Below are 17,508 nucleotides of genomic sequence, written 5' to 3'. Positions count from 1 at the left end.
CCATCCCCGCGTCACCTGGATGCACAGATACCTGGAACTCACCCCCACTACTTTGAACGGCAGCTCATCCAGCCTCCTCTCCTGCCGCCTCACCTGGATCGGAAAGACCTCGCTCTTCCCCATCTTCAACTTATACCAAGAGAACCGGCCGGATTCCACCAAAGTGGCCATGATCCCTCCAATACTTTCCAATGGCTCCATATGTAGAGCAACAGGTTGTCCACATGGAGACCCTATGCTCCACCACCTCCCGCACTATTCCCTGCCAACCCCTTGACGCTCTAAGCGTCATTGCCAATGGCTCTATCGCCAAGGCAAAGAGCAATGGGGAGAGTGGGCATCCGTGCCTCGTCCTACGATGTAGCCTAAAATACCCCAAACTCACCTGGTTCATCCTTACGCACGCTGCCGCCGCCTGAGACAACAACCGGACCAAATCCACAAACTTCTGCCCGAACCCAAACCACTCCAGCACCTCCCACAAATATTCCCGTTCCACCCGACCAAAGGCCTTCTCTGCGTCCATAGCGACTGCCACCTCCACATTCCATCCCTCTGAGGGCATCATTATAAATTTCAACAAACGCCTAACATTAACTGACAGATGCCTCCCCTTTACGAACACAATCTGGTCTTCCCCTATCAACCCGGCACATAGTCCTCAGTCCGCGGGGCCAAGATCTTTGCCAACAACTTGGCGTCTACATTCAGCAGTGATATTGGGCGGTAGGACCCACACTGCTCTGGATCCTTGCCCATCTTCAAGATTGAAGATATTGAGGCCTGCGATAATGTTTGGGGGGAGCGGGGGGAAGCTCCCCCTTCTCCCTCACCTCATTAAATGCCCTTGGGGCCCCAGGTCTCCCAAAAACCTTTTCTAGAATTCTACCAGAAAACCCTGCCTACATTGCCCCCATACCCTCCATCACCTCCACCAGTCCAATGGGTGCTCCCAGCCCCTCTACCCAGCCTTCCTCCACCTTGGGGAACTCCAACTCATAAAGGAATCGCAGCATTCCCTCCCCTCCCCAGTCGGGGGCTCCAATTTATAAAGCCTCCTGTACAACTCTTCAAATACCCCGTTCACCCCCAACGGGTCCAATACCACTCCACCCTTGCCATCCTTCACCCTTCCAAACTGCCTCGCCGCCTCCTGCTACCCGAGTTGGTGGGCCAGCATCCTACTAGCCTGCTCCCCGTACTCATACACTGCTCCTCTGGCGCTCCGCAGCTGCCCTACTGTCTTCCCCGTGGACACCAGTCCGAACTCCATCTGAAGCTTTTGCTTCCTTCAGCAATCCTGCCTCCGAGTGCCTCCTGTCTACCCGCAGAATCTTGTCCACCAACTTGACATCTCTGCTCGCTCCTCCTTCTCCCTCTGTGCCTGGATCAACATGAACCCTCCTAATCACTGCCTTGATTGCCTCCCACAGCGTGGCGGCCGAGACCTCACCTGTATCATTTAGTTCCACATACCTCCTCATCCGCTAACAGCTCTATGTCCAGCCTGCACTGCGGGCACTGCCCCACCCCGGGTCTGGGATCTTCACCAATACTCACCTCATAAACTCCACATAGTCCCAATTTGGAGCATAACATTTACCAAGACCACTGGCATCCCCTCCAGCTTCTCACTGAACATTAAGAACCTTCCCCCTGAATCTGCTACTATATTCCCCACTTCAAACGCTAAACATTTATTTACCAGCACCACCACCCCCCCCCATGTCTTCATTTCTAATCCCAAATGGAAGACTTGCCCTACGCATCCTTTCCTTAGCCTTGTCTGATCCCTAATCTTTAAATGTATTTCTTGTAAAAAGGCCATGTCCGCCTTCAAGCTCCTCAGGTGCGTGAAAACACGTGACCATTTAATTGACCCATTAGCTCCTTAACATTCCATGTGACCAGCTTGGTCAGAGGGCACCCCACTCCACCTCATTTGCCGATCAACCATACCCCTTCTTAGGCCAGCCCCTGGCCCATGCCACGCGACCCTCCCGGCCCTCCCTCGGATGTCCACCATCACCACTACGTCCCATGCTACGCCACCGCAACAACACCTTTGACAGCAGCCCCCCTCCCACCTTTCCCGTAAACAAAACAACTACCCCATCCTTCTCTGGTTCACTAACCACCTGATCACCCTTCACTGCGCCCCCGTTAACTAGCACGCCCAGCTAGCCTGGAAGCCCCAACCTATAGCGCCTAAGCCTCCTGTCGTCAGCCAGGGCGGAAGTGAGACCCCGGAGGTGGATTTCCGGGGGAAAACAAATAGGCGGTCATGAGGGGTCTCATTCATGGCTGTGCAAAGGAGTGACCTAATGGAGTGGAGCGCGTCGGGGAGGACCTCCTGCCAGCCGGAAACTGAGAGACTCCTAGACCGTAGGACCAGAACAACGGCCTTCCATATCGTCGCGTTCTCCCTCTCCACCTGTCCGTTTCCCCGGGGGTTGTAACTGGTAGTCCTGCTCGAGGCGTTGCCCTTACCAAGCAGGTACTGACGCAGTTCGTCGCTCATAAACGAGGAGCCCCGGTCACTGTGGACGTAAGTGGGTAAACCGAACAGGGTGAAGATACTATGCAGGGCCTTAATGACAGTGGACGCGGTCATGACGGGGCATGGGATTGCAAAGGGGAAACGGGAGTACTTGTCAACGACGTTAAGAAAATACGCGTTGCGGTCAGTGGAGGGTAAGGGCCCTTTGCAATCGATGCTGAAGGCTCAAAGGGCCGGGATGCCTTCACCAGCTGGGCCTTATCTGGTCGATAGAAGTGCGGCTTACACTCCGCACAGATTTGGCAGTCCCTGGTCATGGCCCTGACCTCTTCGGTGGAGTAGTGCAGATTGCGGGTTTTGATGAAGTGGCGAAGTCGTTGGCGCATGTGCATCTGGGCATCTGGGGGCTCTTTGAGCTTCCCTGGACGATGTGTATTGTTGAACATGAAGGCTACCGACCGTTGGTAGGTGATGAGGGTGAACCTCCTACCAGCCAGGTAGCGCCTCCAATGCCACACAACTTCCACAATGGCTTGAGCTTCTTTTTCGACTGAGGAGTGTCGAATCTCGGAGGCATTGAGGGTACGGGGAAAAAAGGCGTCGCTCTCCACCTGGAAGAGGATGGACTCGTCCACCGCGCACATCACGGCTTTGGTAATATCTGCCTTGATGCGGCTGAAGGCCTGGTGGGCCTCAGCCGTCAGGGGGAGGATCGTGGCTTTGATCAGTGGGCAGGCTTTGTCCACATAGTTGGGGACCCACTGGGCATAATACGAAAAGAACCTGAGGCATCTTTTCAGGGCCATGGGGCAGTGGGGGAGGGGAGTTGCAGGAGGGGGCGCATGCGGTCGGGGTCGGGCCCTAGGACTCCGTTTTCCATGACATAACTGAGGATGGCCAGTCAGGTTGTGCGGCAAACGCATTTCTCCTTGTTATAGGTGAGATTGAGGCCTTGGGCGGTTTGGAGAAACTTCTGAAGGTTGGCGTCATGGTCCTGCTGATCATGGCCGCAGATGGTGACGTTGTCCAAGTACGGAAATGTGGCCTGCAGCCCGTACTGGTCCACCATTCGGTCCATCGTTCTTTGGAAGACTGAGTTGGTGACGCCGAAGGGGACCTGGAGGAAGTGGAAGAGGCGGCCATCTGCCTCAAAGGCCGTGTAGTGGCAATCTTCCGGGCGGATCGGAAGCTGGTGGTATGCGGACTTCAGATCCACCGTGGAGAACACCCGGTAGTGTGCAATCTGATTCACCTTGTCCGCTATCTGGGGAAGGGGGTACACATCGAGTTGCGTGTACCGTTTTATGGTTTGGCTGTAGTCTACGACCATCCGGTTCTTTTCCCCGGTCCTGACGACCACCACTTGAGCTCTTCAGGGCCTATTACTGGCCTCGACGACCCCCTCCCTCAGGAGCCGCTGGACCTCTGACTTGATAAAAGTCCTGTCCTGAGCACTGTACCGCCTGCTCCTGGTGGCGACGGGTTTACAGTCGGCGGTGAGGTTCGCGAAGTGCGAGGGAGGAGCGACCTTAAGAGTCGCGAGGCTACATACGGTGAGAGGGGGTAGGGGCCTGCCGAACTTCAGGATCAGGCTCCTGAGGTTGCACTGGAAGTCCAGTCCCAACAGGAGAGGAGCGCAGAGGTTGGGGAGGACATATAGTTTGAAATTGGCATACTTGGCGCCCTGTATCGCGAGGTTTGCGGCACAGTACCCCCGGATCTGCACCGAATGTGATCCGGAAGCGAGGGAGATTGTTTGGAATGCGGGGGAAATTTGGAGAGAACAGCGCCTTACCGTGTCTGGATGTACAAAGCTCTCCATGCTCCCAGAGTCAAACAGGCAGGGCGTTTCATGCCCATTGACCCGGGCGGTCATCATCGAGTTCCTGAGGTGCTTGGGCCGTGACTGGTCGAGGGTGACAGCGCCGAGCTGCGGATAGCCGGCGTGGTCGGAGGTGGTGGGGTGGTCCCAGGATGGCTGCCCCCGTCGGTCGCACGTGTCGGGCGGCGTTGAAGATGGCGGCCCCCGTCGGTCGCACATGTCGGGCGGCGTTGAAGATGGCGGCCAAGATGGAGGCCCCCATGAGTCGCACGTGTTGGATAGGGTTAAAGATGGCTGCCCCACGGACAGCACGAGGCTGATGACGCGTCCGAAGGGGGAGGTACCGGCAGGCACGCAGCCACTCTGCGGGCCTGAGAGTCTGAAAGTCGGGCCTGTGATTTAGAAGATTTGGATCTGGCCAGGCAGACTTTGGCAAAATGTCCTTTCTTGCCGCAGTCGCTACAGGTCACGTTCCGAGCCGGGTAACGCTGCCCGAGGTGCTGGTTCTGGCCGCAGAAATAGCAGGGCAGCCCCCCAGGTTGGGCGGGCAGCCGCGCGGCACAGGTCTGGGGCACCCCCTGGTCGGGTGTCCACGAGGGGATCACGTGGTCGGAGGGGAAAGCACTGAGGCTCTGAAATGCTACTTCTATGGAGGTGGATAGTTTTACCATCTCTTCTAGGTGCCTTTTTCGAGCAAGCGCTGTCTGACGTAGTTGAACCGGACTCCAGCCACATAGGTGTATCAGATGGCGAGTTCCATATGCTGCGAGGCCATGACGTCCTTATGATTGCAGTTTCGAGCGAGTACCCTCAGGTCGAGTAGGTATACCTCCAGCGATTCCCCGGGGCGTTGACGACGAGTGGTGAGGAGATGCCGCGGGAACACTTCGTTCACCGGCCTCACGTACTGCCTTTTCAGGATTGTGGCCACGTCTGCGTACGTGGTCGCTTCCTCGATCTGCACGGAGATTCTGTGGCTCACCCGGGCGTGGAGGAGACTCCGTTTCTGTTCCTTGGTGACGGTGGGCGAGGAGGAGGCGGCGAGGAAGACCTCAAAAGCGGAGCCAGTGTGAAAAAATTCCTTTGTCTTCTGCTGCCTGAGGGTCGTGTTCCAGTCGATCAGGTTTGAGGGCTGCTTCCATAGCAATATTGTAGCTGATTAAATTGATGCGACCATCAATTCACACGAGACGGAGAGTTGAAGTGAACAGTGATTTTAATCAGCTAGAAATGTGCCTGCCTGCGACTGCTCTGTACTGAGTGCTGCCTACAGGCTGCAGATCTATATACCTCTCCCGAGGGGGCGAAGCCAGAGGCGGAGCCCACAAGGGCACCAACATAATACAATGTAATGTAATACAATGGTGGGCCATAGGCGGAGCCCACAGGGGCATCAACATAATACAATGTAACGTAATGTAATACAATGGTGAATGGTAACAGTAATACATTCACCACGCCAATTAAGGGGCAATTTAGAGTGGCCAATCCACCTACCCTGCACATCTTTGGGTTGTGGGGGCGAAACCCACGCAAACACGGGGAGAATATGCAAACTCCACACAGTGACCCAGAGCCGGGATCGAACCTGGGACCTCGGTGCCGTGAGGCAGCAGGGCTAACCCTCTGCACCACCGTGCTGCCCTTAACCTCCGCCATCTTAACCCATGTCGCATGAATATTCTCCTGCTCCAACTGCTCCCTTCTCAACCCGCTTCTGATCCGTGGATCCACCCACCAGTGGAGTCAAACTTTTCTCCAGTCATCCCTACATCTTTTTCTGCAACACATCCACTCTATAAACGGGGAAATTGTCCATAACAACTGCCTCGAGCAGGAGCTGCCAAATGTGCGACCACTCACACCATGGCCTCCACCGGAAGTCTCGCTCCCGCCTCTCCTGAAAGCACTGATTCCTTGCTCTGGTATGATTCCAGTGAGTGTCAGTTACACTACAGCGGTCTTTACTCAAATACAATCTTTGATTCTGACAAATTTGGTCCATCCTCTCAAAACCTTCATGCATGTACACCCTCAACAGGGGTCACCGGGTGGCTATCAGGAACAGAAATGCCATCAAATTTGCCCTCAAAAGCTTAGGGCCAGTCAATCCAATTGGACTGGTCTTCTTCTCATCAGCTAACTTAGCAAAGCTTGAGGTTTGAACCCTTGGATCTCCATGTTCTGTTTAGCTCCACTACTCACTGGATAAGCTCACTGACCATTTAGGGAGAAAAATGTTATTGTTTAAAGAAATCATCAACATACAATTCTCAAAATGAACCTGTTCCCATTAGCTGCCTAATGTATATTTCTCTATCCAGGTCTGTTAACTCCAGAGTAAGCAAATATTTTGGCATAGCGTTTAATATATTTTGATGCATTTCTTATAACACTGTTCCATGTGTTAAGCCAACTTTTTCTGATCATAAATGTCATTTTTCTAATATTTTGGCATACCTATACCCAAGTAAATAAGATGAGATTATTTTTTTTCTATTAAATCTATGCTACCTATTGCTGACCTGAGAGTAATGATAGGATGCAGAGGAGACTCTACATTAACTCATGATATCTGGTCAAGGAGTATTTTATGGTGATACTGAATATCAAATGTGGTAGATGATTTCCCAACCCTGGCATTCGTCACCTTGGAGAGCTTAAAATATTCCACCAATTCCTTACCTGAAGAAAAATAGTTTGAAGCCTCTTAGGAAATGGTATTGACTCTTTTAAGTACATTTGTTATCATTCAAGGGATGGGGTTTCATTGCCCATCCCTAATTTCCCTTGAGGAGGTGGTGGTGAGCTGCATTCTTGAGCCGCTGCTTTAGGGTCTAGGATTTTGAGCCAGCTACAGTGAAGGAACAGCAACATATTTCCAAATCAGGATGGTGAATGGCTTGGAGGGAACTTGCTAGGTGGTGGTATTCCTATGTGTCTGCTACTTCTGTTCTCCTAGATGGCAGTGGTCATGGGTTTGGAAGGTGCTGCCTAAGGAGCCTTGGTGAGTTCTTGTGTGCATCTTGTAGATGGTGAATATATTAAGATTACATAAATGATATTGAGGATCCCTCAATATAAATTGCATGAAATCAATTTAATAAACTGGGATTTGTAGTTTGCTCTGTTAATTTACTTTCAGACTAACATTACAACACTTTCCTTTCAGAGTACAATAGGCAGCATGACTAGCATCTACAGTGAGGCAGGTGATTATGGCAATGTCACAGTTACTGGGGAAATCATCTTCCTTCTGAACTATGATCAAAAGAAACAAGGACTTAATGTACATGTGAAGGAATGTCGTAACCTGGCTTATGGAGATGAGAACAAGAAGAAGTCAAACCCGTAAGTGTGTCTGTTTCTAAAAAAAAATACTCTCTGCATATTGAAGCAAATACACCTCATGTAAAGTTGACAGCAAAATGCAGGCCATTGTTCAGTTTGAAGGGTTTGTCATTAAAGGTTTGATTTAAATAATTTCTCATAGGCTGGAGATTAGTAGATAGCGTATTCGACTGCAAATATTCAACGAATTGCATATTTTATGATGTTTACTTGAAGGTTAGCACATACTTTGGATGCTGGGTTCACATAACAATGTCAAAACCCTAATTCTTAGATGCATTCTGGCAGTCTGTTAATGGTGTGCAAAGACTGCATAATGGGTTAGTAAGGATTTGTCTCTACAGAAAAAATTGAACTAAAAATTAATTTTGGATATGTAACACCTATACAGTTACTGGAACAAATTTGATTCATTCCTCTTTGTGGATGAGTTATATTAGCTGGGTATGATTGTATAATAAAATGCTCCCTCTACTCTGCAGCAACACTACATGCTTCAGCACAGTCTCACAACCCCTCCAACTGTACCAATCTGATCTGCTTTTCAGTACAACTGTCAGTTAACCTTTGACGTCTCTAAGTGTAATTGTTTATTATAGGTCGCGTTTAATTTATCCGTATATCCAAAAACCGAACACACCTTTTTTGAATCACATCAACCTTTTGTGCAAGAAGACTAGTTGTTTGTCTGCACTGTTTACTTTGCAGTGTTTGTGGTGAACATATCAAAAATAAACTCATTACAGGTGCCCTGTATTTATTATTGAGTGACACTTACTATTTTTCTAGTCATTTTATTTCCTTTAGACTATAGTTAGCCTAGGCTATTGGATGTTTATATGCAGTTTCGAAAAAGCTAAATTATCTGAAATCCAAAATGCAATCGCCCCCAAGGGCTTCAGATAAAGGATACTCAACCTGTCTTGCTAAATTAAAGATAGTTTTGTGCTGTTCGATCATGCTCACATAGGGTCCTTGAAATCAGGAGAAAAATTAGGTTTAATCCCATCAGTTGGGGCTAGATTCGAACTTGTATTCCAGAACTCAAATAACACTGTCTGAATTAATTGGCCAAAAGGTTCCCTCCAAGGTACCTTAAGAATAGTTATAGATCCTAATTAAGACATTGGATCCTTGAATTATTAGTTCTTTGTTCGAACTAAAGGAAAGTGATAGGAGAGAGAATGGAAGGAATTTAAGCTATTCATAGAATCCTACAGTGCAGAAGGAGGCCATTCAGCACATCGAGTCTGCACCGACCCTTCGAAAGACCACCCCACCTAGACCCAATCCCCAGCCCTATTCCTGCAACCCTACCATAAGGGGCAATTTAGCATGGGCAATCCACCTAGCCTGCACATCTTTGGACTGTGGGAAGAATCCGGATCACCTGAAGGAAACCCACGCTGACACGGGGAGATTGTACAAACTCCACACACACAGTTATGTGAGGTCGAAATCGAACCCAGGTCCCTGGCGCTGTGAGGCAGCAATGCTAATTACTGTGCCACTGTGCCGATAATGATGAGCAGGAAATATGTTTTCAACAATTTTATTTTTATTTTGACAGGTGTTGAACTTCTTTCTTGCCAATTTTCCACCAACCCTGTTACCTAAGACTATTGAATCCTTGCTAGAGTAGGATGCTGATCACCCTCTGCTATCTTGCTAACATCTAATAACTTGTGCATGAATGTTGACGGTATAGTCTAGCTGTTTGGCCATGTGATCCTTTATATCTGAGCTCTATTGTGCCTCATCTGAAGTTGACCCATGCAGTTTCAGTGCGGATTGTAATAAGAGTGGAGATGCTGGTCAATTTCTCCGATCCGTCATCCAGGGTCCCAAAAGCAATTATTTTGTTTTTTGAGGCTTTAAGTTACACGATAGGTTCGAATAATTTGATTACGGCCTTCCAGACTATCACCCCTACCATTTCCCCATAACAGCACCTAGTTGTTTTCTTAACTAAAAGCAATGCTCCGACAGACACTGGTGTTAAAAGCACAGCTGATGCTTAATGCTAGGATATCCCAAAATCCTAGGGACCTTTGGAATGCCTGCCCTCAAACTGTTTTTTTACAATTTGGTATAATGTGAGGAAAGATGTGAAGACAAGTGAAGAATGTTCCAAACTCTTTTATGATAATTTTGACAAAATAAATGGGGGCACCTGGTCCTAGCGCTCGCCCGTGATGCCAGGGGTACCGTTGGCTGGCACTGTCCTCACTGGGGTGGATGTGGCCATGGGTGTTCTGCAGGTGGGTGGCGGCCGGTTGGGCGGGTTGCTTGGGGCTGGGGCAGGCGCGCTGCGGCAGAGGAGTGGATGCGGGGGTGAGCGCACCCATACGGCCAGTTTCACAGCGTAGAACCAGGGGCCGAGGTGGGTGCGCAGCAAGATGACCGCCATAATGGCGGTCGGTGCCTGGGCATCGCCCATGTCCTTCATCACAGCTGCTCAGCCTGTTTTCCCCCCACCCCGGCCCTGGCAGGGGACCCCCACCTCAGCCAGCACGGCCAGTAACTGGGCCGACAGCCCGCTAATGATATGCCAACGGTGTGTAAACGCTGCACGGCGAGCGACGCATTTACGTCATTTTCGGTGTTCTGGAGGATCCCGATTTGGCGTCAAAACAAACCGGCGCCTACCATGATTTTGGGTCGGAGGCTATTCTCCGCCCAATCGGGTTTCGCGATTACGGCATTGGCCGATGGTGAATCCCGCCCTATGCTCTCCTTCCGGAGGTGAATTGCTACCAATCTACTTTTGCCCTGGGAGCACAAATCGGGAAGCAATTCAATATCCCTTGCATGCACATTTATGCAAACATCAACACATCAAAGAGAAGTGCATTCCAATCACTCAAGCCTACGATCTCAATGCACTTACTGCTCTTTGATGAAATGAAATGAAAATCACTTATTGTCACAAGTAGGCTTCAAATGAAGTTACTGTGAAAAGCCCCCAGTCGCCACATTCCGGCGCCTGTTCAGGGAGGCTGGTATGGGAATTAAACCCACGCTGCTGGCCTTGGTCTGCTTTACAAGCCAGCTATTTAGCCCACTGTGCTAAACCAGCCCCTAATGTGGTTGATGTTTGTAAACATTGGGGTTTCAGCACTTCGAGTCACTTATCCACGAAGCGAGGTGAATGAATCAAGGCTGCAGCTGTTTTGTGGAAGCTGTCAATCATAGCCCACTACTAGAAAGGAATGAATGGCTTGCAGCTAATGAATCTGAGGGGTTTAGCACATGTCACAACTGTGCTCCTTCCGGGAATGTTTCCAGGAATGTTTTACAGCTATAATTCGTTTCACTGCCCCTGCCTCTAGCTTCCAGACAGGAGTCTTTTTTCTGGAAGGATGGCCTATGAGGGGGTTCCTTTAGTTAGAGTGTCTCTGTGTGGGGTTCCTCTAGTTATGTGTCTGTGTCTGTGTCTGTCTGTCTGTCTGTCTATAGTTCAGGGGTCTCTGGGCGGGGGGGGGGGGGGGTACCTCCCAATTAAACGGGTCCCTGGGGGGTCTCCTTGTTAAGGAGGTCTCTGGGGGGGCGTCTCCCTATTAAGGGCGTAGCTGGGGGGGGGGGGGGGGTCTCCCATTTAAGGGAGTCGTTTGGAGCATCTCCAGAGGGTGAGCATGGGTGGGCAGGTAGTGCTTTGTTGGGAGAACCCTTGGATGGATTTTGGAGGCAAATCTAAGGAATTACCCCCTTGGCCCACTGCATGGTCCACCATATCAGGCTCCCATTTGGTGAGACCTGTAGTATTCCACGCCCATGTGATTCCTGGCCCAGGAGACCAGAGAATCACGGAGGGCCGGAGAAGAGAGTGTCGGGCCTGCTAAATGGATACAAAAGGCTCATTAATACCCATTTTCTTTCATTTACATTCTCCCGCTGGAGTACAGGCATGAACCCCGAACCCGCTGCCAGCAGGGGGTCAGAGCATCGCGTTTGGATCAGTGCCCGCCAATCCCAATTTTTGGGACCCCACAATCGGTGGTGAGTGGCAGAGAATCCAGGCCACTGTCTTTCTTTTTAATCTTCCCTTAACTGAATTAATCTTCTCAGGAGTTACTCTTAATTGCCTTTATTGCATAAATTCATCTTTTAGAATGTAAATGTGAAATCTAATCCCATCTTCCATTGTTACCAAACTTGCCTTTGGTGAACATTTGTTCAGTGTTACTCTGCCAGAAGGGCTCTTTATTAGTCTCTTAAAACCAGGTGCATTAGACTGAAATAACACACTGCTGTTGGTGGGAAGAAAGGTCAACTGGGGCCCAGGATAGCTGACAGCACAGATACTATCCTGTTCCAATTCATTCCCAGCTAACAATTCTCCAAAAATAGTATCATTCGTTCATAATATTTTGTTTAAAAAAAATCTCTTTTCCTGCAGCTATGTGAAGTCTTATCTGTTGCCAGATAAATCACGACAAGGTAAACGAAAGACTGCAATTAAAAGTAACACAACTGACCCAGTCTACAATGAAACCCTAAAGGTAAGGCTCAAAAGGCATATGTTTGTCTTTGCAATTAGCACTGAAGAAAAGGAGTTTGTGGGATTTGTAGAGAACAGGGGGATACAATGGCCATCTATGTTGGAAATGCTACCATTCCCACATTAACTACAGATGCAGCAAGAAATGGTGAATTTTCAATCATCCAATTTAAGAACTCCAGCAAGAAGTTTGATTAACAATTTCTGGTGCATTTTATTCAAATTCTGAAATAACTTAAAATGAAATGCAGTGGGAACACTCTTTTTAGTTTTGGATGTACAAACCTCACATCTCATTCAATATGAAGACATAACAGGCCTCAGCTGAACCCTCAAAATAACATCTTATTGCATACTTACTTATTATTGCCATCATTTTTACCATCTTTAATTCCCTGCACCAAATATCACTCACAAGCTAAAAGGGTGGTTGGTGACCAGTCCCAGGCCCAGCAGGTGACAGCACTAGGATCGGAATGAACTTCATTGCAGAATATTGTCAGTGAAAGTAGGCCCAACAGTTGTTTAAAATCAGAAATTCAAACTACCCTCTGGTGTAGTAGGGGATGTTATTATGAAGTTTCTTATTGGGACAGAGAGGAAGAAGGAGCTTTGCCCTGCATTTTGCCAATGTTATATCTGACCTGGAACTGCTTAATTGGACAGGAGAGAAGTTATTACTTCAGCGATTTACACAATTTTCTCTATCAATGTTCAAAGAAGATAAATTCGTTTTTATGGACCTTGCTGAGTGTTTGTTTTTTTTTCCCCCCCCAATCAGTATGACATCAATGAGTCGCAGTTAATTATGAGGACATTGCAACTTTCTGTCTGGCACTATGACCGCTTTGGAAGGAATGCTTTTCTGGGAGAGGTGGACATCTCGCTAGATATTTGGAACTTCAACAGTGAGTGTGAGGAGTGCCTTCCCCTTCACGGTAAGGTAAGGACATGACTCTTTTATTAACCTAATTTAAACAGTACAAAAGCAGAAAACTGATTTTCTGGATTGTTTGCTTCTCAATTCAGCCGAGAATTCTAGACCGCTTCTGTCAGGCACAGGGAATGAATCTGAATGCTTTTGTTGCTGTTAATTGTTGGAGAGAGATGCGTTTCTATTTTATTTGCAGTAGAATAAGAGGCTGGGATTTTTAGGCCCTTCCACAGCGGGACCCACAGTGGGCCAGCCAAAGGAAGGTCCCGGCGGTAGTCAAGGCTGGATCCACTTTAAAGTTCTTCTGAGTGCCAGCATAAATGATTTAACTAACACAAGCAAGTCCTGTACTCCATGTTCAGAACTCTGTCAAAACATTCCTGATGGGTCATGAGTCCAACCTTTCCCTCTATATCGCCAAACGAGCAAGGAAACTTTCTGGGTCAAATTTGTGAATTCAAACGCTCAAAACAGTTTCTTTTTATGTATCTATTCACACTCTTCATGAGTTTAACCACCTCCATCAAATCTCCTCCTGGCCTTCTCTGCTCTTAGAGTAACCACTCCCATTTCTCCAGTCTGTCCAATTGATTAATCCCTCATCCCTGGAAATGTTCCAGGAAATCTTTTCTGGACTGCCCTCTCCAGGGCCTTGTTCTTCTGATGGTGCAGTGAGGGGACAAGGGGTTTCAGTTACGTGGATAGACTGGTGGAACTAGAGTTGTACTTAAAGCAGCAAAGGCTAAGCGGAAATTTATTGGAGGTGTTTAAACTCATCAAGTGTTTAGATAGAGTGATTGTTTCCAATGGCTGATGGGTCAATAACCAGAGATTTAAGGTGATTGACAAAAGAACCTGAGGGCACATATGGAGAAAGCATTTTTACAGAACAACTCATTAGAATTTGGAATGCACTGTGTTGGAAACAGATTCAATATCAACATTCAAAAGGGAATTGGTTAAATACTTCATTGTGAACAAAATTACAATAATATCGGTAAAAAGAGTGCCCTTTAAAATTGCAGGTGCAGACACAAAGTTTGAATTCGACTTAGACTAATTCTCTAAAAGATTATTTTCTGCTAGTTGTAAATATTGTACACAAAATTACTTTAGATAGCTCTCAACAAAGCACAAAACTGTTCATCATAAAACACTAATGAATAACCTGATTCAGCAATCTTATATATGGGAAATAAAAATATTACCTTGCACAATGGGAGATTTCTAGGGTATGTTGTTAAAAGGTTTATTCTCATTCCAAACCATTGTACACCAAAAATGATGTGAACTATGTGGTGAAAGTGTAAAAATGTTACATTTCTTTGCACGTATATCCATCACCATGAAAACAAAAAAGCAAGGCCCAAAATTACAAATCACGGCGCTACTTATGCTCCATGCAGTAATTTTTAATACATCTCAAATACTGTAAGAAGTTAATATTCAAGTTTTCCATGGGAGAGCCCAGGAAATGCTTCCCTGCTGGAAGAGTGTTTGTAGAGAGGAAGAGAAATCTCATGGCTCGGGTAGCTTATCTCACTGGGTCATTGGTGTATGGCACAAACCTTTGTGCTTTCCTGAAAAGGACAACTATAAACTCACTAATATGCTTGTGGGTGGCCACTTGGGAGATATCGTACATGAAAGGATCCAGTCATGAAGAAGGTAAATGCCCGTGATTTGTAGTACCACAGGCCTTCCAATTAGTGTGGTTGCAGTTGGTGACAACTGTTGGTGATGGATTCCCTAGTCATCCGCAGACGTCTACAGAGACATGGCTGCAAGGTGACCAAGGGTGGAAACTAAACATTGAGGGCTATTCAGTTTTTAGGAAGGCCAGACCAAAAGGAAAAGGTGGTAGAGTTGCATTGTTGATTTAAAAAGATATTGATACAATTTTGAGGAAAGATATTAGCACAGACAATGTGGTACCTGTGTGGGTCGAGTTAAGAAATATCATGGGGCAAAAAACATTTATAGGGGTGGCATACAGACTACCAAACTGTAGTGATAATGTTGGGAATAGCATTAGCCAAAAAAATCAGATGTATGTGATAAAGGAACATCTGATTATGGGTGACTTTAATCTACATATAGATTGGGTGAGTCAAATTAGTCACAGTACAATAGAGGAGGAATTTCTGGGGTGTATACGGGATGGTTTTCTGGACCAATGCATTGAAGAACCAAAAGGGGAACAGATCATTTAGGACTGGGTGTTGTGCAATGATAAAGGATTAGTTGGCAATCTAGTTGTAAGAGAACCCTTGGGGATGAGTGACCATAATATGATAGAATTCTTTATCAAGGTAGTTGATTCTGAGACCAGGGTCCTGAATCTCAATAAAGGTATCTATGATTGTATGAGGCATGAGTTGGCTGTGATAGACTGGGAAACGTTACTGAAAGGAAGGACAGTGGACCGGCAATGTCAGGTATTCAAGGAACGAGTAGGTGAACTGAAAAAGATGTTTATTCCTATTTGACGCAAAAGTAGAAAGAGAACTGTGGCCAAACTATGGCTTACAAGGAAAATTAAAAATAGTATTAGATTCAAAGAAGAACCATGCAAATTAGAAAGAAAAAGCAATATATCTGAGGATTCGAAAGTTTAAAATTCAGCAAAGGCAGACCAAGGGATTAATTAACATGGGGAAAATAAAATATGAAAGTAACTAGTGGGGAACATAAAAATTGACTGTAAAGGTTTCTATAGGTATGGAACATAAAAACTAACTAAAAGTTTCTACAGGTGTGTAAAGAGAAAAAGATTGACAAAAATGAAAGTAGGCCCCCTATAGTCAGAAATGGGGGAATTCATAATGGGGAACAAAGAAATGGCTGAGGAACTACATTTGTGCTTTGCTTCTGTCTTCACAAAGGAAGACATGAATAATGTACCAGAAGTTCTGTGAAACACAAATTTTAGTGAGGAGCTGAAGGAAATCAGTATTCATAGATAAATAGTTTTGGAGAAATCTCCAGGGCTTGTTAATCTTCATTCCAGGATATTTAAGAAAGTGGCCCTAGAAATAGTAGATCCATTGATGGTCAATTTCCAAAATTCTTTGGATTCTGGAATGAATCCTACAGATTGGAGGGTAGCTAATATAAGCCCGCTATTCAAAAAGGGGGGTAGAGAGAAAACCGGGAACTATAGACCAGTGAGCCTAACGTCGGCAGTAGGGAAGTTGCTGGAGTCCATTATCAAGGATTTTATAGCATAACATTTGGAAAGCAGTGGTATAATTAGTCAAAGTCAGCATGGATTTATGAAAGGAAAATCATGATTGACAAATCTACTGAAATTCTTTGAAGTTGTAACTAGTAGAGTTGATTAGGGAGAACTGGTGGATGTGGTTTATTTAGACTTTCAGAAGGCTTTCGACAAGGTCTCACAAAGCACATGGGATTGCGGGTAGTGTCTTCAGATGGATTGAAAGCTGGTTAGCAGACAGGAAACGAAGAGTTGGAATAAATGGGTCGTTTTGCACTGAGCACAAGCCACAAGTATAGGGACAGAACTCATTACTCCTGACCTAGGAATTACAGACATATATTTCAAAAATATCTCCACCTTTATAAAAGTTAATGGAGAGGTAGTTTGAAAGTAGGTTTATTCGGTTTTAATTCTGCTTTGATGTTGCAGGCAAATGCAGAGACTGGTAGTATCTCTCCATATAAAGGGGAATTGGTACTTTCAATAAAATACATTCCGACAGCCTCTGCGGACAAGGGTAAAGGTGAGATTATAACAACGGTAGTTTGTTCATTTATCTCGAATTAATTCACCAAGCTATTAATTTTCTCACCTGGGCTGTAATCTATTATGAACAAAACACTTAATAACCAAGAGGATGTGTCTATCAAGTAGATAAGACTTAATTATGCACAGGCCCTTTTTTAACAACACCTGAGTGTTACTATTGGTCACACATATTTAACCCCAAAAAAGGAACGGAAAGAATTAGAAATCCATTACTCCAATTTCTGTAACAGTTTGAGTTGAATAGGACAATGCACAACAGTGGATGCCATTTTAGTGCCTGGCACCATTGCAATGCAATGAAGCAGGGAGTAAGCAGGTGGCTTACTCCCAACCACCTTGTCGCCATTTCGGAGGGGGCAGAGACTACAAAACCAGCACCAAACTGGCACCGCCCCCGATTTGGACACCGGAAGGGATCTCCGCCCGATCACCGATTACAATATCGGCGCCGGGCAACGGAGAATCCCGCCCTATGTTCTCCCGCCGAAGGAGAATTGCTACTGAATTACACGATTACAAAGCAATTCCGTGTCCCTCACCTTGCAATTGCATGTATGGCGAGGTATACGAGGGATTCCCGAGGGAATCCCGCTATCAGCTGCCATTTTGAGTGGACGGCCTGATAGCA

General features: G+C 46.8%; 1 protein-coding gene across 5 annotated transcripts in view; it reads left to right on the top strand.

Annotated features, from left to right (window-relative positions):
• The window catches only part of sytl4 (synaptotagmin-like 4), a 125,632-nt gene that overhangs the window by 93,014 nt on the left and 15,110 nt on the right, over positions 1-17,508 (top strand). For all 5 annotated transcript variants that reach the window (XM_072505257.1, XM_072505256.1, XM_072505253.1 and 2 more), the window contains 4 exons: positions 7,495-7,673; positions 12,073-12,175; positions 12,956-13,117; positions 16,761-16,854. In XM_072505257.1, the coding sequence (XP_072361358.1) occupies positions 7,495-7,673; positions 12,073-12,175; positions 12,956-13,117; positions 16,761-16,854 (538 nt within the window). The remainder of the gene's footprint in view (positions 1-7,494; positions 7,674-12,072; positions 12,176-12,955; positions 13,118-16,760; positions 16,855-17,508) is intronic.

Source organism: Scyliorhinus torazame, chromosome 5 (genome assembly GCF_047496885.1).
Source record: "Scyliorhinus torazame isolate Kashiwa2021f chromosome 5, sScyTor2.1, whole genome shotgun sequence".
In the NCBI taxonomy this organism is placed as follows: domain Eukaryota; kingdom Metazoa; phylum Chordata; class Chondrichthyes; order Carcharhiniformes; family Scyliorhinidae; genus Scyliorhinus; species Scyliorhinus torazame.
This window is presented reverse-complemented; position numbering and strand designations above follow the sequence as displayed.